This window comes from Gobius niger, assembly GCF_951799975.1.
Source record: "Gobius niger genome assembly, chromosome: 16".
Classification (NCBI taxonomy): domain Eukaryota; kingdom Metazoa; phylum Chordata; class Actinopteri; order Gobiiformes; family Gobiidae; genus Gobius; species Gobius niger.
In genome coordinates, this window is record NC_136867.1 from 21,217,012 (window position 1) to 21,238,747 (window position 21,736).

Below are 21,736 nucleotides of genomic sequence, written 5' to 3' on the forward strand. Positions count from 1 at the left end.
GGGTGGATTTAATGCATGTTAAATGATTTAATAATAATAATTATGCATTGTTTTTATATAGTGCTTCTGTGGACACTCAAAGACGCTTTACATTGCACTATTCGTTCACTCCATACTCGGTGGTGGTAAGCTACTATTGTAGCCACAGCTGTCCTGGGGTAGACTGATGGAACGAGGCAACCAGTCTGCGCCATCGGCCCCTCCGACTACCACCAACCACTCACTCACACACTACATGCGCTAGGCTTCCTGGTGTTGCCCAACGGTCTCCCATCCAAGTCCTGCCAGCTTCGCTTCCAAGGTCTGACGGGATTGGGCATATCTCTCACATATCCTTGGGGCAAAGCAACCAGAAAAAAAAAAAAAAAACTCACACCACCACCCGGACTCTTGAAATATTGAATTTGTGTTGTGTATATTTAAACACAAAAACACAATAATCAGCCTTCAAATCTCACTCATTTATTATCCGGAGTGACAAATGCTGACAGTCTCAAGGACATAATGGAAGTGCTATTAGCCTGAATCCACAGACCCAGATAGAGTTAAATATAGCCGTTCCACCATCAGGCAGTGTGATGTGCGGAGGCTGACTGGCCCCACCGGCGCCATCACCGGCCCCCTTCTCTCACCGATGTAAGGAGTGGCATTCTTTATCAACTTACTGAATAGATTTTACCTTCAAGAGACTATTCTGTCACCACAGCATAGTTTTTTCAAGTAGCCATGCTAGCTACTTCCAACGGAGGCTAAGTAGCTCCAAAATCATTATATAAAAGGTTACTCTTTGCACCATGAAACATAAAGTAGTCAAATAAACATAACTCATGCAATATCTGATGAAATAGGTTAATATTAAACAAGAAGGTCAATTAGCAAAACTATACAAAATATGCACAATATAGGCAGGAGTAGTGCAGATGGCAGGTAACAGGTTATTTAGTGTTCATGAGTCTGATGGCAAAGGGGCAAAAGCTGTTTATGTAGCGGGAGGTTCTTGTGTGGGTGGACCGTAACCTCCTGCCTGAAGGGAGAGGGTCAAACTGTTCGTATCCAGGATGGGAAGGGTCAGCTGGGACCTGGAGAGCTTTGTTTCTTTATTGTCCATTATACCACATGTGGAGCACATATAGCGAATCAAAATGACGTCTCTCAAAACCCTTGGTGTTTAAGAGTATTTCACCCATTGATTTTACTTTCTCATGAGTAATATGTCTACCGGTACTTTCTGCTTTTTCATGCTGTAAAATGATGTTAAATCTCAGCAACTCCTCCCACTTCTTTTCTCAAGACGCATCTCCAACTTTATATCTCTCCATTTTGTACAAATATAGAAATGAGTGACACCTGCAGAAAAACACATTGGTCCATGAGTCATCGTTCACTCGCCCACACGCTCTCAGCAGATAGAAACATCGTGAGCCGCTGCGGCCTGTTGGACTTGTATAAACGCTGCGGAGTTGGAGAAATTGTCATTTCTCACTTCCTGTTGCCACTGTGGACCTGTTACAAATGAATGCTCTGATACAACACACTGTAGTACCTGCTGTGTGCAGGACTTCAACAGGACTCGCCAATTACTGAGCCAATGCAGTCATAGTAGATTTGTAATTTATATAACAAGGTGAATAGGAGCGGTTTAGAAAGAAGCATGTCATACAGTTAGTATATTGTATTGACTGTTGCTTAAGACGTGCCATGAATCTGATGTGGTCAGTGCAGTATTCTATTTTTAGAATGCATTTTATAATTTGTATCTATTACTTGAGCATTATATGGTGAGTTATAGACTGGACAGTTATGGACAGAAGAGGTGGTGAAGGGGTAGAGGTGGGTCGCAGCACAACGGGCGATGATTTGTTGCTCTGCGCTGATAGGCTGAGGTGGAGGTGTGCCCTTGCAGACACGATCATTAACTGGTGGTAGGCGATACTGAAATTAGTCTTCCAGGCTGAATGGATGCCTCGGCTTCATATCCAAGTAGCAAAACACTGACCTGGTGTAGCACTTTGTAGCTTGCTGACACATTTGTTACACTTGCTAGATTCCACAGAGCTGAAAAGCCCCAGTAAATCGTTAGTGTCATGAATCTTATCTAAGTTTACACTTTCTGTTTCCGTGATTCCTTGCTCTTATCATGCACTATCCCCCTCTTATCAAATCTCCCTTCAGCGGGTGTTCTTTTTGGTAATGTCAAGGCCTTTATTTGAGTTGGCATTCGAAGGAGCAAAACAAAATCAGTCGACAAGGCAATCAAAGAAAACAAAACACTTCCGTTGACTTCTGTAATGAGGCTGAAATTTTAAAGCAATCCACTTTTATTTGTGGCATTCCCTGCATTCCCCGTCTGCAATTAGGGCTGATGCGCTCACAGATAACAAGCTGAGATAAATGTATACAAGTCCATGATTGCACACGCAACATTAAGACCCGAAACACACACCCAGGCTGAATTGCTAATTTTCCACTCCAAGCATTACCTTACCTTAGAATTATTTGGCTTTCTAAACCAAGCCAAAGATCCCCAAAGCAAGCGATTTCTGTCAATATATTGTCATCTTTCGAATTTTGCTCTGCAGCCCTGGTTTACAGCCTCACATCTGATACACCCTGTTTGTTATTGTGGATGATGTGGTGATTGTATGACAGTAATTATGAAGCCTACATTGTTGCCGTCCGTATCGTCCACGTTATTCGATTACCCGCTGAGGACAGCTGGGCGAGGCGAGGCAGATGGCTTTTAAACAGATTAAGCCACAATCATTTTAAGATGACGGTTTAAGTTTGATGCTCTGAGTGATGCCTCGCTGAGTCACTGCTGGTTTTGGAGGTGGATTATGCAACATCTGCCTCTGTGTGGGAACCTTTGCCCTCTCCTGTAGCCTGCAAAACAGAACAAAATAAATACAGTACGTGTTGTTTCGAACATGCAAATAAGATTTATAGATATTTTGAGAAAGTCATTTTAAAGTTTTACTGAAAATTACTGATGGAAATGTTTGAAAAATGCAATGCAAGTGTTTTTTGTTATTTGTTTTGATGTTAATGACTCAGGTTTATATGTTTCTTTTTTAAATTTTACATAGAAATAAAGGTTTTCTTAGTCTTTTCATAAACAAGTGATTAACAAGTTAAAATTTTGAAAAAACTGGAAACTTCTTAGCGAGATAAAGCATTTTTATTGCACAATTCATACACAAAGCTTCATACAAAGAGCTCCACAGCAGTGTTGATTTCATTGACCTAACTACTTCGTCATAATTTTAGTCAAAGTAATTTTTTGCTCACTAAAATGAGACTAAAACAAAATGAAAAGTTGTTCATGAGACTAAGACCGTGACTAAAATGTCCAAATTACATTATGCAATGTAAATGTGCCCGAGTTAGCAGAACAAAGCTCATTTTCATCAGTAGTCCCTGGCAGATGTCAAAGCCAGCCTAAAGAAGACCGAATTAAAATCACACAACAACAAAATACAATGTACATTGGGAAGTACATAAAATGAGCAAAGTATATTTTTTTAATATAACTAGTGCTCACAAGTCTGTGTCTCCACTAGCCACTTTTTGGCATTCTTTTTACATTAGTAAAATGAGGGAGATTCTCTAAATCAAGCTTCAGCACAAATTCAACCTTGAAGACGTACCTGCAGCCTTCATTCATCGCCTAAGCAACGGCAGCCATTACCAATCATAATCCCGGCCCCAGCTCAAGCCGCACCTTCACATCAGCCAATCATCGCCCCTTCCAAAGCTCCCCGGTCAATCACCCGGTCGTTTCCCACCCGTGCTGCGACCCTCCTCCACCCCGCCTTCGCCTGGCCTCTCCTCGCTTCTGCTCGTCGTCATCAACTTGCCGTCCCGGGTCTCGTCCTACCACCGCCAGTGTCCGGGCTCCGGGGGAAGATTCCGGGTATCGTCCATCAATGCCATCTTCCACGTTCAATAAAACTTCCCTAACGCATTCTGTGTCTGAGTCTTTTCAGGTTGAATTGCTTCAGGCACTGTGATCCACTGGGAGGCTTTATAAGAGAAGACGACCTGCCCAAATGCAGTTTCTCTGAGGGGGAGGATGCAGTCGTCCCTCACTGCCCCTCGAGTTACTCTGGCTGCACTCGATCTGAAGTTTACAAACTCGCTCAGTGAAGGGGTGAGCAGAGCCAGTTTTGATTGAACAGATGTTTTAGAATTTTATATGATTGTCCCAACTTAGTAACGTCTATATCCGTTAAGTCTGCCAAAGGTGATATTTGTAGGGTTTTTCATCCAATGCTTTAAGAGCTTGTTTATATAATGATCTCATGGGAACGATTGTTGTGGCATGTGTGTTGGATCAACTTATGACGCTGAAGAATGAAGAGACTAAGACTAACAGACTCCTGGACAACTGGGAGCCTTCAAACAGATTTCTATACCACAATTTCGTGCCATGGGGTATCCTGTGCCCTCACATACTGTAAACCGAAAACAGTGAGAGGGAGAGAGAACAGAACAAAAAAAAACTTCCCAACTCTTGCAGCGATGAGGGATGTGGGTCGGCATACAAATAGACTGCGCTCCTTTGAGAAAATCTCTCAATCCGTCTCATCTGGATTTATTTATAGGACGCACAGATATGAACTGGCCTGTGTGGGTTCATCCATGTGACGCACAGAAGCAAGTGTAGAGTTTGAGCCTAGAAATGCATTCAGAAAAAGCCCTCTGTTAAGCTGAAACATCCATCGCCGTTATGAGCAAATGGCTTCAGTCTCCGTGCTGCGTGTCCTCTCTCGTTGGGAAATGAATGCAGCATTAATGGATCTAATTTAAACCGTGGTCAGGGAGCTGTCGAAGTAGAATTGTTCATTAAAGCCAATCCGCCGTGCACAAGTCTTGCTCATTATCCCTATGTAAGCTTTGAATTATCCCATGAAACTTTGAGCCATTTGTAGACTGTCAATGCATGATTAAGTCTATAGCAAAGCTGGCCAGACATATTGATTAAAGTTGGACGTATCATGAATTTAAACCTGCTAAATTAAATTAACCCCTATGTTTGGAAAGGACGGTGTCATTATGAGGTTAATTTCTGATTATGAGGCATGCTAGCAAATCAATGATGCCGTGATGAACACATCTCGAGTGCAGAATTGCTTAGAACTTTCCAGTGATGATTTATGAGCTTTAAACATGCAGAGAATGCTTCTATATGGCACCAAAAAATCCAGGAAATACGTATATCAGAGCCCCAATTACAGTGGGAGGTGATTGATAACGGATTCTGATAGAATGAAAGTATCTGCGCTCCAGTTCCTTGCATCCGTCCTTGTTGTCCCGTTTCTACATTATTGATCACATTTGGACACCTGTAGCACCCCGCATAGCCTTCGCTGAAGCTCCCAGCCCTCAGTGCGGGGTGTAAACATGCTCCTCTAATAAAAGCGCTCCCATGTTGTGACACTGAGCTGAGCTTCTGTTCCTGTCCGGTAATGAGAGCAGCAGGAAGGAGACACATCGCAATTATTCTTCGCGGCCGTCTGCTTCGCTTTTTTTTTTTTTCATACATAAGAAGCCAGAACAAGACTAGATATAATGATTTGTTTACGCAGTATCCATAATCTTATCCCACGCCTCGTTTTCCTCCTATAAAAGTGATAAGAAGTAACCCATGGCAACAGCGGCTCAGATGATTGAGCTGTCGTCTTGATTTGCGGGTTTGACCCAAGATGATGCGCTGACTGAACTCGGGCACTTTATTCCACGTTGCCTGCGTGAGTGAGGGATTAGTGGTGGACAGACAAACCATTGGCATTGACTGGCGGCCACTGGTGCTAAATGCAACAGCCTCAGGGCAACTGTGGCTATAAGCAGCTTACCAAGTGTAAACATGAGTCAACAAAGGCTTACTGTACTTTAAAGGTTTTGTAAAGCGGCATACAAATGCAAAACTTATTACTATTTATCAAGTTTCACCAACATATTTTTTTTTTTTACAATATATTCAACAGGGAGGTTTGGTTTCTGAGTCAAGAGACCACAATCCTTTGTGCTGTGCCAATGCAGCCATCTTGAAGAATGACAAACACAAACACAACCACAAACAAACAAACAAACAAACAAACAAACAAACAAACAAACAAACAAACAAACAAACAAACAAACAAACAAACAAACAAACAAACAAACAAACAAACAAACACAAAGACCAATTGTTGCATAAAAGACTTGTTGGGGCATAAATGCATTGCTTCAGGAAACTTTATAGACATGTCCTTGGCTCCTAGGAGTATGACAAAAAACAGATACTCCTGTCTGTTCCACACTCAGCCACCTGTGTTGTGCTTTTGACTCAACAATGATCTGGACAGGGCCCATTCGACTAGCTTTCTTGCGGCAGAGGGTTGTCCATTTCAGAAGGAAATACCACGTTCTTCTCACAGCCTCTTCAGGCCTGCCTCAGGGAGAAGACTATGGAGCCATGCTGGGTCCAACTGACTGAAAGGCAACTTCATCCACAAGGATGTCGGTAAGCTTAACTCTCCTATTGTGTACATAGCTATTTGATATTGCTCTGTATAGTGTTCACCATTTTCTTTTTCCATCTCGGTTTTGCTGGAATTTACAGTAAATCTAACAAAATAAAAATACTGTCAGCCTTCAGTATAACTTTTGAGACAGTTTTAGGTTTACACAATAATAGCAAGATAACATTGTATTCAGGAGATATGAATATTGTTATATCTGTTTGTCATCTACTTCTGTGACAAGGACATTTCACATCCGGCAGTGAATTAGGAGAGATTAGGTTCAGCCAAAAGGGGGACACGCCGTATCACATTCATCCTGCCTGCATCCATCTAACATAACAGTGTCCCAGTCAGGTGTGGGATTCCAGGTCATCACTTTTCCGCTGTGACAGCTCCAGGCTCAGCGAGGACAAACTGCACTGCACCGTCTCACCCGATCTCAGAGGAGGTGGATCATTTTTACAGATGTTTGAAGAGTTTCCCATCGGTAAAAGGCTCTGTCTGAGAGAGCAGTGACGAGATAAAGTGGTTGTATTGGTATGCAGAATGTAGCATCATTTTAGTACACAGACAATGCTTTTAGTAAAAACACTGCAAGATGTCAGTATTTTAACCTATTTATTTTTTACATAAAATCACACAGCATTGACAGTGATAAATGTAAAAAGCCTTCTTTATTTTTTGTTTTTGTGCAATAACAAGAGCTGCTAGCACTCTTGGACTTGACCTGGGTTCCCAAGCTTTACATGTGGTTGACAATAGGTCAAGAGCTATACAAATTCTATGTTGGTAACTATGGTAACTGTGAAACTGAAGCTACACACGTAGTTTACCACCACCGAGTATGGGGAGAATGTAAAATGTCTCATGTGACCATATCTGTGCAAGGCGCTCTTCTTCTTCTTCTTCTTCTTCTTCTTCTTCTTCTTCTTCTTCTTCTTCTTCTTCTTCTTCTTCTTCTTCTTCTTCTTCTTCTTCTTCTTCTTCTTCTTCTTCTTCTTCTTCTTCTTCTTCTTCTTCTTCTTCTTCTTCCCTTGTCACTTGTAAGGACCTTGGATTTGGATTTCCACCTGATATTATAATGACAGTCTAGAAAGAGAATGCAACCAATGAAGCTGTAGCTGAGAGACACAGTAACAAGAATGACACCGAGAAAATTCTGCTTAGCTAAGGTTTAAAACGCATGCTGTCTCTGTGTGGGGAGACGACGAGCTCTTGGGTGGGAGGCCTTGATGAAGTACTGCATCAATAATAAATGAGCACTGCACAAGCGAGTATGGCTTAGCAACACTGTAGGCTTTGATGCATTTGACTTTTTGCAATAACGTAAAATAAGCAGCACCAGAATTTGAAGGTACATCATGCAAAATACACTTCTTCGGCTTTTAGCCATGTCATTATATCCTTCAGTGTTGTTTGGTTTAACATTAGTTAAACATTAGTTGTCATTTATAACCTAAATGACTCGACATTTTGGCTGCAGCTGTTGCTTGTGACATTTCAGACGGCGCCAACATGGAGATTGCACAGATGGGAAAAGACGATGCCCTTTCTTTCCCTGCAGTTCAAAAACACTTGTGGATCACATTGTGGCCAAAGTGCCCCAGACATCCGTGTCATGGATTTAGTGTCAGAATTGAAGCAGCAGTTTTGAGTCTTCTCACCTTTCTTTTTTTCCCCCCCTGAGGCCAGATTTCTCAGTTTTCCTTCAACTCTACTTCCTCCTCCCTTTTGACGCAGTTGTTGTCCTCTAAGTGGCTCGATGGATACGTGGCATCCTCTGGGCTTTGGATTGCTAAAAGTGTTGATGAAAATGCAGGTTATACACAGGTTGTCAGTGCACGAGTGATAAATACTACACATTATGCAGCTTTGGAAATACCATTAGTATTAATTAGCTCCAGAATCTAGAATCAGGTTTGCCAATGATGACCCAGAAAGTCATGTAAATTCATTATATTAATACACATTGTTGTTTCAATGTAATATAATGAGGACTATCTGGAAAAAAAAGGCAAGTGGATGATACTGAGCTTTCTTAGGACAACAGGGCTTAAAGTGAACAAGTAAATCTAACAGTGGATCTCAAACTGTGTGCCCCACACAGCGATTTTTGATGTGTTTAAGTTTTGTTCCTGGTTCAGACATGAATTGGTTCAATTAGTCTCTATTTTAGACTTGTTGATCTTGGTCATATATTATAAGGCAGGACTTGTGAAAAGCACTGCAATTTGCAAGTGTATAATGTCATTATTGCATTATTTAGCTACATTACACTGTTAAAGGGCCCAACACATTTCAAGCAGATTATAATGGAATTGCATTTCCCAATTTTAGTGGGACAAATACAGGTGTCATCTTAAAAAAGGAGGGGAAAATATCAGCATTTGTTGTATAAGCATATAGGTGACTCCAATTACTATAAAATATGCTGCAACTTTATTCAGTCCCAATCCAATCACATAAATCTGGTCTTAAACCTTGTTTTGCCATTGCAACAAGGAATTCAAGTGAAAAAATATCTAAGATAGGATAAGATAGCCTTTATTGATCTCACAATGGAGAAATGCACTTGTTACATTCAGCTCTTAGAAAAGAGAAAGTGTGACAGACAAACAAACAAATAGTTAATAGTGGTATCTTATATACAATGACTACCAAGGACTTTGTGGGGACAAAAACAGTAAAAAAAATCTAGGCAGTGTTAGCAGTGCAGGTTTACAATCCTAGTGCAAGTGGTTGATAAAGTGACACAGATAAGTGATGTAAATACAGGGATTATTGCATGTATTTTGCAAAGGGGTTATTGCACATGTTACTTTACAGTCTTGTACAATCTAACAGCAGTGGGGATGAAGGCCTTGCGCTAGCGCTCTTTCTTGCACTGGGTGTGCTTCAGTCTTCCACTGAAAGAGCTGCTCAGCTCTTCTACAGTCCCGTGCAGTGGGTGGGAGGTGTTGTCCATGATGGAGGTGAGCTTGGCTAACACCCTCCTGTCCCTCACCTCCTCCACAGAGTCCAGGGGGCAGCCCAGGACGGAGCTGGCCCTCCTGACCAGCTTGTTCAGTCTGTTCTTGTCCCGCTCTGTGCTGCTCGGGGCCCAGCACACGGCAGCGTAGTGGAGAGCAGAGGCTACCACAGAGTCATAAAAAGTCCTGAGCAGAGGCCTGCTCACTCCGAACGACCTCAGTCTCCTCAGAAGGTGGAGGCCACTTTGGCCCTTCTTGTACAGGGCGTTGGTGTTGTGGGACCAGTCCAGTTTATTGTTGAGGTGAACACCCAAGTACTTGAAGCTGTCCCCCTCAATGTCCTCCCCAATCTAATTAAAAGTGAATTTGTCTGATTTCAACTGGCATTGGCATTAGCATTTTTATGTTATAGATGAGTCCAAACCAACTGAAATTCAACATAAAGTGCCTTCATTCAAGCAATTTTAAGCCATTTATCTCATTTAAAGATGGGGTACGGTACCTGACTTTTTGTTTTTGAAAAGCAAATGTGTTTTTCCCATCTCTCTTAATAGAAGATAGAAGTAGAATCTAAAAGTTCAGTCTTGCTGAGGGCCGGCGCTTTTGTGAGAGCAAGAAACGAGTTTGGAGTTTGGGCCAAATCAAAAAATGTCCAAATTTGTGCAGGAAAAAATGCTGCGACTTTACTCAACGCTCAATGCAAAAGAGTGGCAACCAGTCCATCACATTCTGAAGAGTCCCGTCCTCGTTTCGCAGCTTTAATGAAAAGATCAGAGTACCTCGAAAATTACAAACTCCACCTAAACCGTCCGTCGGCTTGTCCTCCAATTAGAGACAACGGCGCGCGTCACCACAGTTTGGTGACGTTTCTGCGCCGCGTAAATTTTCCTTCAGTGGGTTTTATTGAAGGTTTTATGTGAGGCAGCATTAGAGAGAGAGAGGGAGAGAGAGGGAGGGAGGGAGAGAGAGAGAGAAAGAGAGGGAGGGGCGGAGACTCTTTGCAAATACCAACCAGGTGCAGGACGCGTTCCCAGCCAGCGCTCTCATCTCATCTCTTAATATCTGCAGCACCGACTCGAACAACAACAGACCTGCATTGGGACCATACGCATAATGATTGTTTCTGCGCTTTAGCTCGCGTGGCTTCTTCTTGGCAGCCCGGACAGTAACAAGAGGAGCCCGCCACACCACTTAAAAGGACCACCAGCAGCAGCAGCAGCAGCAGCAGCGCAGCTCATCGGACACTTCCAGCCCGCGGGGAAGTGCGTTTTTTGCCCGGGATACTCTCCTCGAATCTCACCGCGGCTACAGATGGCTGGCCACGAGTGGGAGGGCTGGTTTGAGCGCGAGGAATTGATCGGGCAAATCAGCGACATCCGAGTGCAGAATCTTCAAGGTAAGACGAGCATTTTGCATCCCGTGGACTGCAGTTTTTTTTTTTTTTTTGCGGGGGAACACGATGAGCCCTGGAGTTGGAGTGAACGGCGAGTGCGCGCAATGGGTTCAAATTGCGCGAGCTGGGAAAGTTTGTTTTTAGGCGCTGTGTTTGGATAAGAAAGGGAGTTCCGAAGTTTGCAGATGCCACTTTAAGATAACAGGTCCCATAATTTTCGGCTTTTCGGGACGCAGTTCTGGTCGCGGAGGTGTGTCATTTTGGGAAGAAGTGCGGACGGGACAAAGAATGGTTGCTGCTAGTGTAAGAGCCCGCAGGCAACACAAGTTTAGGGGATAGTTTTACAGCGTGGATACCTTTGTGAGCACGGCGGGTTTATAAGAATGTAGTAAAGGGGTTATGAAGCCAAACCTGTGCTAAGTTATAGGCTTCATTCTCAAATGGGTCAGGCCCACGTGGACTTAGAACGTTTGAAAAAAAAAAGTCTATAGTTCCCTTGAAACAATACGATAGAATGATAGTGCTCCTCAGATACATTTCTGTTACTTGCAATAACATAAAGTTGCTGGTATCATTGCTTGTTGTACATTTTGCTTCTAGTAGCCTATTAAACTACACTTTACACTACACAGAGGCAATAAGTGACATTATGCTCAAAAAATATCTTACAGTTATTCACAGCAGGTCACCTGTTGCACTTGCACCATATTTTAGCCGAAATGTATGGGCAGCTTTGCAGGTTAATTCATAATGGAAGTGTTTTGGTATGGGTGAATATCAAGTATTTGCAAAATATGGAGATTTTTGGGGATTTTTATTGGTCGATGCCGATATGCTCAGCCGATACTTTTGACCAATATTTTTCCAAATGCCTGGTCTATAATCCTGCGAAAACATAAATTCTTGGCCACTCCTGCAGTGGCCACTTTTATTTTATTACTTTAGGTGATTCAATCATAGTTTCTGCCCCAGCGTTGATTAGTTGCCGTTAGCATTAGCATGCTGTTACAAACAAACTCAATTGCAGAGGTTAAAGCAGTAGCAAGAAACTTGTTTACCTTAATAAATCCTTTTTGTAAAACCTCTGGGGGTAAAACAAGTGTCGATGGGCTGATTGGGGGGGTCTTTCATCTCCCCCGGGTGTCTCTGGTCAGAAAACCACAATTGCAGCTTTGCCTGCTCCGGGTCGGGGTCACCAATACACACTAATGGAATCAAAAAGAAGAAGGTAACAGGCTAGCGGGTAAAGTTAACTGTGGGCTTTTAATTATCTCCATTGTGTAATTGTCTTTGTCTTTTCTGTCAGTGTAGTATTTACTCTCACCTATAGTTAATGAGTAAAAAAAGGCAACATGGTGCGACACCTGCAGTAGCGCTTATGGCCTCTGGGGCATGAGTTACTTAATACTGCTTTAAAACTAACTCTGCGATTGAATCTGTGTTTCAAAATGACAAGCAGAATGCCCATATTCACTGAGGTTTAATGAAAGTAACTAACTTTAGTCAAACTCGCGAACGATTTTTCATTGCGATATTTCTCAGATCCCCTGCGGCCGAGGAAGTTGTGGGAGGACTCGTTTTAAGTCTTTATCACTTTCTGTCCCGGAGATATCAGCCTTTATCAGCGTTAGATCGGCCGACAGCCAATATTGTAAAATCCCCAAATATCGGCCCTATATATCGGTCGACCTCTAATAGAGATCTCTCAAATGTCGACAATCAAGGCTCTTTCAAGAAGCCATTATACTTTTAACATATCATTTGAGTGTCAGATAATGCTTGTTCCCCAGTTTCTCTAAACTATTTGCCTGGTGAATGCAAACAAATTAGAGTGCAATAAATGGCTTTGCACTCTAGTTTTCTGGCACAAAAACACTGTTGTAGTAAGTGCTTTCTAATTGCAGTATAGCTTTGTAAAATTCACTTAGGATTTTGGCTCGGGTCCAGGTCAAGTAACAACTTCACCTTATCAGTGTTTGAGAAGATTCTGATGCCGGATGATCTTAAATCTATATTTTCTCCAGTTGTGGGCGTTAAAGTTGCTCGAGCCGCTTCTTGTTCCTAGATTTATTCCTGTGAGCGCCGGGGCAGGTTGAGAGGAATTATTTTTACGGGCGCTCTCCGTGTATCAGGGGTGCAACAAGTGGTTGAGGTGCTAAAAAAAATTCACTGCTACACCCACCACCATAGCTTTTTTTGAAATCATACCAAAGGATTACATCACGTGTGGGAGTTGCAAAACACCCGAAATAGACGTCTTTGGAAGCTTTCGTGAACAGGCGCATTACCGTTCACACGCTTAACAAATATGCTCTGTAAATGGTCAGATTTCACACTCTTTTTTTTTTTTTTGAGGAGTTTTTGTTGTGGGAATACTTACTGTTGTGCATTTGTTGTAGCTCCTGAAGCGGGGGAGCCCAAACAACACAATTGCTCTGTAAAGTGGAAGTAATTGATTTAATGACTGCGCTGTGGAGAATGAAAGCTTTGTTCACGTCTAACCCGCTTTCACCTCTAACAAACCGGTCTCTCGCTCTCAAGCTCATGAAGAAGTGAACAATGGCTAAAAACAGTGACTAAAAACTAAAGCGACCACTTCTTACAAAACCGTCTTCAAAATGTCCACTCTCAGAGTTCCAATCTACAAAATGGTGTGACTGTTTGGAAGCGTCAGTAAATACCCATTTTCTTTTCCAAAACACGTATTGCTGCGTGACACAGCGAAAATGAACAAAACGCTTGAGTCAGAGATGAGCCCCCTTGTGCAGTGATTTGGATGCTTTTTTTTTAATGACAGATCCATGCTCTTCCTGTTTGCTGTTGCAACCTGTTACATAAATGATTGGAGCTCAGCTAATGCACTGGAGTTGGGCTGCACAATATCTCGCAAAATATGCATGGAACTTGCAAATGTGCAAAAGTTCAGTTTAAGTTATTATGTTAGCGATTATTTTCTATTTTAGCGACATTTTGGTTCTGAGTTAGTGTTTTTGGAGGGTCGTTTTGACACAGTTTGGTGAAAAACAAATTAAGATCTGTGTTTGTGTGGAACGGATTAGAATTGTTTAGTCATATTGCATTTTGTACAACCGCATCGTGCAGCCCTACATTGGAGTTAGCATAGGCCAGTGTTTCAGCTTCTGGACCCACTTTCAACCTGTGAAGATTATTTGTGACTCATAAAAATATAATATTCATTTTATCATTTTACCTATAATAAAACCTGTACTTCGCTTCAACCCTGTCTTTGCATATGAATCCAGTCTTTCCTCCTTAGTTCAGTTGTTTTTGGAATTAATCAGTCAGGGCAAGTGTATCAAGAAAAATGTATCAGCAGTGATTTTTGGGGAAGGTTTACAACCCACTGGAAAAAAAATGCAATCTTATCTTTGACAAAAATGACTTAAAGCAGAACTATGTAACTCATGCCCCTGGAGGCCATAAGCAGCACTGCAGATATTGTAGCATGTTGAGGTTTTTTACTAATTGTCCGTGAGAGTAAATACTACGCTGACAGAAAAGACAAAGGGGCATCCAATTACACAATGGAGATAATTTGCACTCAAATTTGGCTGTAAATACTGTCTAGGTGGCGCTAGCCCGCAGTTAGCTTTGCTCGCTAGCCTGTTAGCTTCTTCATCGTGATTCCATTTGTGTGTATTGGGTCAGAGACACCCGAGTTGACCTGAAAGAACCCCCCAATCATCCCATCAACACTTGCATTACCCCCAGAGGGACTACAAAAAGGATTTATTCAGGTAAACAAGTTACTTAGTTCTGCTTTAATTCAAGCACTTTTCAAGCCACTTTGCTAAGATAAGATGGCCATTTTTCCAGTGGTACTGAAAATGTTTCCGCAGTGTGTGCCACTTTTGGGTCCTGACCGACCCACCAGTCGAGAACCACTGATTTTCAGATTATAAAAAGTCCTAGGGTATAAATCCCAAGCCTTTAAAACCTCTTTGCCGTTGCATTTATTGAAAGAATATAGTGGAGTTTTATGAACGTATGCCTCAATATAAGTAAGCACAAGTTTCTTTCCTGGCACTTTTTTGTTATTTTTCTTTACACTACAACCTCAAACTTTATAGAAGGCTCACGTCTGACAATATCTCCCACGAGACACCGGGAAATAAGCTGGCTCGACTTGTTGTTTCTACGTAATCAAATTCACATAAAACTCTACAGGTTTCCACCAAAACAGCTGTCACATTATCTGGCAACGCGGCGCTGCATGCTGCTATACACTGCTGGGACGCCAGATTTGGAAGATTGAAGGCCACATTTTGCCACAGGCTGCAGTTAGGCTGAAGTAAAGTGGCACAGCGAGAAAGCAAGAGTGAGCCATAAAGTCTTAAGTTTATCTTCACAAGCGCTTTTTCACAGTGCATTCCTGTCGTGTACTCTGCCGGGCGAGGTATTTTATTGCAAATTAATGAAACTTTTCTAAGAGAGGACATTGTTTATAAAGCCCTCATTGTGAAATAAGATACGGCCCAGGTCCGGTCGGCTGCCGATTCACTTGGGCAGGGACGAACAGTGGATTGAAGGGAATTGCCTGGTATTGCATGAAGTCAGCAACAGTTGCCCTGGAAACGCGTATCCAGGAAGTACACCTCGGGCCAACAAATATCAGCTAATTTTAGATTGAATGTAGATGGGACACTTTGACGCAAGATGGTGAATGATTAATTAAAGTAAAGCTTTAAAAATCACCAAAATGTTCTTCTTTCATACAAATGAGCAATGCGTTATACTCTTTAATCCATTTGTCACATACTAGAAGAAAGCTATACAACTACTAGCTTATACTGATCAAAATGGTCAAGTTGTAGACTTTATTTTGACTCAATAAACAATAAATTGATATAGCATCTGATTAGGGAACGCGATACAGTGATATATTTTATGTTTTTGATGCCACTTCCATACTCTTAAGTGAGTGTCACATTAAACCTCTTTAACCTCTGAAGCAAGTGCATTTTCTCCAGTTCGGCTTACTCAAATCTGGAAGCTTCTCGACTCGAGTTTACAGCCTCATTTGAAAGCTAAGACCTACAAAATTGATTGTGACTTTTTTGTTTTCACAGTTGTTTTTGTCTGTTTTCTGTCATCGCTTTATTTTCTTGCTTTTTTGTCGTATTTTCGTCACTTTTTAGTTGTGCTTTTGTCCCTTTTTCAAATTGTGTTATTGTTGCTTTTCTGGCTCATTTTTGTGGCTCTTCTTTTGCTTTTTCATCACTTTTTAGTCGGGTTTTTATCACTTGTTTATTGTCTTTTTGTTGCTCTTTTGTTGCTTTTTTTTGCTGTATTTTCATCCTTGTTTTTGTTGCTATGTTGACACTTTTTCAAGAGGCTTTTTAGGAGAATAAAGTGCTCGGGTCGGTGGGGGTTAAGAGGTTAGATCATCACCTAAACATTCAAAAGAAGCAGATATATTTATTTATTCCATCTGTAGATATATTTTTCCCTCTCATTGCTATTTCATTTGACCATTGACCAGCATAATGAGAAATCGCAGGTACTTCGAGACTTTCTGCTCTTAAACTCCAAACACGACCTGACGCAGATGCACGCACTCACCCCGTGTAAACTATGTACGGCTGTACCAGCTGAGCTATGGCGCTTCACTGACTCTTTTATCTTTGCCGCAATTTGTCGGTCTTTCTAGTGCCACTTCAAAGGCAAGACTTGTAGCTCCCTCATTATCCATCGCTCCCGGCCAAACACGTTGTGATCTACAGTGTGTGAAGCCTTTTGTAAACACAGTCCAAACCTGCCTCTCTCTCTCTCTCTCTCTCTCTCTCTCCATCTCTCCGCAGTGCAAGTATGCAACTAATGAATGGACTGTTTGCTGCACCTTGCGCCTCAGTTCATCCCCCCCTTTTTCCCTTTTATACCCTGAAACCTCATTGTAAACATTGCCCTATTTCCTCCCTCTAAACCTTATTTTTCATTTTGCCCATTCCCACCGTCTCCATTTGTCCCATGAGTTTGCAGCCTGAAGTGTGGCCAGTGCTTTAAAACAATGGCAGGACTTGGTTGTTACATAATAACTCCGGGTATATGCAGTCTCCCACCGCAGCATCACACATCCCACGCGGCAGCCCCCTTCATCAGGACGCCGGGTGCTAACGGCGTGGGCACAGCGCGGCGATATTCTGCTGCCGTATGTGGAAATCAGGGTAGCAAAATGCATTATAATGGAGTAGTTAGTTATGTAGAGTGTATAGAGCTGTCAGAAGCAGTACGGTGGGAAATCTATTAAGCTCATATCAGCTAATGTTAGCGCTAATGGAAAAAGGTTTGAGCCCATAGATCTATTTTGAAAATATGTAAAGGTGTGCAGCGTTTGTGCTGACCAGCTACGGGTAAAACTGTTAGTTGAGTGATTTTACTCAAATACTGTAGCATTTTTGAGGATCTTGAGTAGTATTATTGTTGAACACTTAATACTTTTACCCCACTACATTTGAAAGATAAATATAAATTCTGCTACTCCAACTACATTTTTAAAAAGGCTCCAAAGTAAAAAGTACATTTGTGTTTGTCCACCCCAGGACAGTAGGTGGCGATGTGCAGACGTCAATGCCTTTGACTTAGCACAAGGAAGAAGATTTGTCCTGACGTTTTGCCGTACAGAGGGTGAATTTGGGCGCAAAGTTATTTTTCCTAACACTTATTCAAACAGATTTGTACTTTCTACTTTGTATTTTCAACAAATACTTTTCAGTAGTTGAGTAAAAAATTGACTGAGCAATTTCTACTCATATTGGAGTAGTATTTGATCAGTGGTATCTGTGCTTTTACTCCAGTAATGAAATCAAGAAGTACTGGTACTTGTTCTTTTGGGAGAGTAAATTTACCTGAGTCTTGTTCTTAATAGCGATTTTGAGGATGTGCACTTTTCTTGAGTTGTAGCTATTTATGTTGTGAACTTTTACTCCACGCCACTTTTTTTTTTTACAGTGGTGGCCAATTTCATACTTGAATAAAAGTATTCATACAGGATGCTGTAAAAGTTGTTAATTAATGTGTTTACCGTAATCCTTTTCTTTGTCCCTCTGGGGGTAATACAACTGTTAATGGGATGATTGGTGGGTCTCTCATCTCCCCCTGGTGTCTCTGGCTAGAAAACCACACTTGCAGCTTTCCTGCACCGGGTCGGAGGCCCCAATACACACTTATAGAATCACGAAGAAGAAGCTAACAGGCTAACGGGCAAAGCTAACTGAAAATTAATGAGTAAAAAGCTGTAGCATCTAGGGGCATGAGTTACTTTGTTCTGCTTTAGATAAAGCTGTGAATAATAACTTTGTAGCTTGAAAAACAAAGATTGGGCTGAAATATACCACCTGTACAGAAATATGATGGGGACAAATCTTCTATTGGGCTTATATGCTGTCAACAAACCATGCAATGTAACCACAATGCTCTGCACATGTGCTAAAATGTGTAGTAAAGCGGGGTAACAGTTAATAAAACTTTAGTTACATGTTTATTATGGTAAGAAAATGTTGCAATAAACAACATCATTGAAGATCTTTTAATGCCTCAGTACAACCCTAAAGCTTAAAAATGAGAGTAAAGCTTTGAGTAACGCTTTGTTCAACAAGTTCTTAATCTTAAAATATTCTACAATAAACGTACAGACAATAAATATTGAGCCCAAAAATGTATTGCTTGTCTGTGATTTACTGAATGATAAGTCGATATAGTTATTATCGTGACCACCCTGGTACAGAACACCTTGCACAAAATGAAGGATTTATTATTATACCTCCCGAGTGCTCTCAAACCAAATCTTCGTGAGTCATAAAATATGTGGTACACCAGATCCTCTGTTTCTTGATACAATCGACCAAAATACTCTGTCAATGTTCGAATTCATCCCAGGCTTGTCTTGAGGTGCCAACATAAAGTTTCATTTCAGCAAACAAAGGAGAAGTAATCTCAGAAAGTGTAACCTTCTGAGTCATGAAATACTATCTGTAGTACGCCAAATCCTCTCTTTCCTTGAAGTCGACCAAAATAGATGCACATCACTATGGAGCTACAGCCTCTCTCAATCTTTTATCCATTGTGGGCTTTTTCACAGATGCCAACATAAAGTTTCATTTAGTTTTGCCCCCAGAACATGAAACAATGGGGAGGCAGTCTTTGAGAGTATCCACACATGGCCCACAGAGCAAGGCTGCAGGTGGAGTGTGGTAATAATATTCAGCTCAGCGTGTCCTGCGCTTGACCCTATATACTCAGGAACAATGTAGCACCTGTTCGTTCAAGTTTAGCCTCAAGTTGCTGTTTTTCATATTGGTTTTTCGCTGCTTGCCTCATAATTCCTATTTAAAACGCCGGGGAAATGGGTTTTCCAATCATAAATCTCATACATTATCCTCTCGTATAATGGTGTGTTTTTCCATTACAGAAGTAAATCAGGTCTTAAATGCCTCACGTTGTGAAATAAATTGACTGTGGACAATGTATGGTAATGCCTGATGTAGATTTAATAGCATGAGTGTTTGTCTAGCGAGATGAATGGTGCCTTTTTTATGCAAATTGTTTTTGTATGTGGTTAAAATGCGGTCTCTCTTCCTTGATATTATAAGTGTTTCGCATGTTGTGTTTCTCTGACGGTGTGAAAGTGCTCTGAGTCCATCCGTCTCTGTCTCTGTCCAGTCCTGTGCAGAGAGAGGTCAATCACTGTCTGTTCAGAGGCTTTACACGTGTCAAGGATTACCCATGAAGCACTCGAGCGGGCAGCAAACAGCACTGTGTCAAAGTCACTCAGGAGAAGGTGCTGCCATACCTCCTGCTGCGCTCTACTGACTGTGGCAAACTCCAGATAGTCTGTGAATAACAGGACTCTATTGTCCCCGGAGGTCAGGGGATCCCGTCCAGTAAATGAGTATCATAGGTGTTGTTCCTTTAATGGCATAGTTGGAGGTAGTTTGTTTAGTTTCATTCACACACTTTCTCCACTCATGTTTTTGAATTCCGCACACCTTCACCTGATCATTTCACCACAAAGCATTCCTTCATTTAGTTTACCTGTTTTCCATTCATACTGTATACACACTTTAAAATGAAAGAATTGAAATGGTGCTGAAGACATACAGTATAACACAATAACACAATTTTAAGTTGAGCATATTTAGACATCAATGTATTGCGTTAAACAATATTGTTGAGTTTTATGTCACCAAAAGTAACTTAAACATATCTTCAAAATAAAACACAAACAAGAGGAAACACATTTACTAAAGTAATTATTGGGACAGGCCTTGCTGAATTATTATTATTTTTATTATATATATATTTTTTTTTTTACAGAAAACTTGTTTGCTATATTTAGATTCATCTCATTGTGCACATTGTAAACGCCCAGAAGCATTAACATTAGAGGGAAGACCTGCTAAACTGTAAACAAGAATCAGTCAACAACATTTCAACCTGAAAAGACTCACAGAAACAGAGTGGCGACAGTTTTATTAGGCGTGAATCATAATTAGGGAGAGATTCAATCAACGATATAAAATACATGATGAATGATAGACATAGAGTCTTCCCCCGGAGGCTGGACACTGGTGATAGTAGAGGATGAGACCCGGGACGAGCAGAGCCAAGGAGAGGCCAGGCGGAGGAGGGGTGGAGGAGGGTCGCGGCACAGCTGGGAAACGGCCGAGTGATGGACAAGGAACCTTAAAAATAGGATCACGGTGGTGAATGGATGAAGCAGGAATGAACAGCTGCAGTGATTGGCCGTTGCGAAGGTGTGGCTTGAGCGGGGAGTCTGATTGGATGATTGGTGATGAGCTGTCGGTGATGAGGCAATGATTGAATGCTGCAGGTAGGTCGTCCATGTTGAATTTGCACTGAAGCTGCTTCATTATTGGCCAGAAGATGGAGAGAAATCAAAAACAGGGAACAACAGGGATAATGCAGACATTGTCAGATGGCCAGGATTCAACACAGGATTAACTTGTTTAAGCGTCTGCCTCCTTACAGAGTAAAAAATGTCCATAATGCTGTAATAACCACACAAAAAGGTTGAACATGTTCATTATCTAGCGCACAGTGTTCTTCATAATGTCACCTTTGAAAATAACTCCCAGCCCAGCGACTGTAGTCTTCATATTATGTGTCAGATGTGCTGCCCTTTCACATCGAAAAGCATTTTCTGCAGAACGCTCGGGGCGTGAGTTTTGAACCAGCAGAAATAGTGATGAGGCAGCACATGTAACGCAGTGTGGCAATTGACGGACACAAACGGCTGCTCGGTGCGCACAACATAAAATAGCTTTCTGCTTGCCTTTAGATTACTATCAAATTGCAGAGCTGTGCGTGCAAGGCAGTGTGTAGCTTCTGCAGCCAAACAGCACATTAGCCATGCACCGCACACATTAAGAAATACGCTAATGTTGCAGTTAACAACCTCTAATAGTGCGCACATGGAGTTCTGGGGGAGACTATTTTTGTATTGAGATCAAAGGCTTCTCGAGTAGATCTGGAGGTAATACGTACCAGCCTGGGTATTTCTTTTGATGCCTGATTTGCAAAACTTTGAGGTTATGCTTTATTCTGCGTTATTCTATTTGGCCTCTGCATTTGACCCATCCTTCAGTGTCAGTGGGGCTACCTGTCAGGAGCAGTCAGCGAGCACAACGCAGAGTTTGGGCCAGGATCTTGTCAGGAGTAACTCAGAGAATTAGTTGAGTGGGTTTTAGGCTTGCACCGTATATGGCTAAAGTACATTTAAATGGTAATGGAGGTCACTGAAAGTATTCATTGATTTTCTGACCAACTTTTGGGAAAATAATCAATAAGCTTTTAGCCGCTTCATGTCTCCCACAAACTTCCTAAATGAG

At 41.7% G+C, this 21,736-nt stretch overlaps 1 protein-coding gene across 1 annotated transcript in view; it reads left to right on the top strand.

Annotated features, from left to right (window-relative positions):
* The first annotated feature begins 10,710 nt into the window (after positions 1-10,710).
* The window catches only part of clmna (calmin a), a 48,372-nt gene continuing 37,346 nt past the window's right edge, over positions 10,711-21,736 (top strand). Inside the window, exon 1 of the mRNA XM_079573400.1 lies at positions 10,711-10,871. Within this exon, the coding sequence (XP_079429526.1) occupies positions 10,787-10,871 (85 nt within the window). The 5' untranslated portion in view covers positions 10,711-10,786. The remainder of the gene's footprint in view (positions 10,872-21,736) is intronic.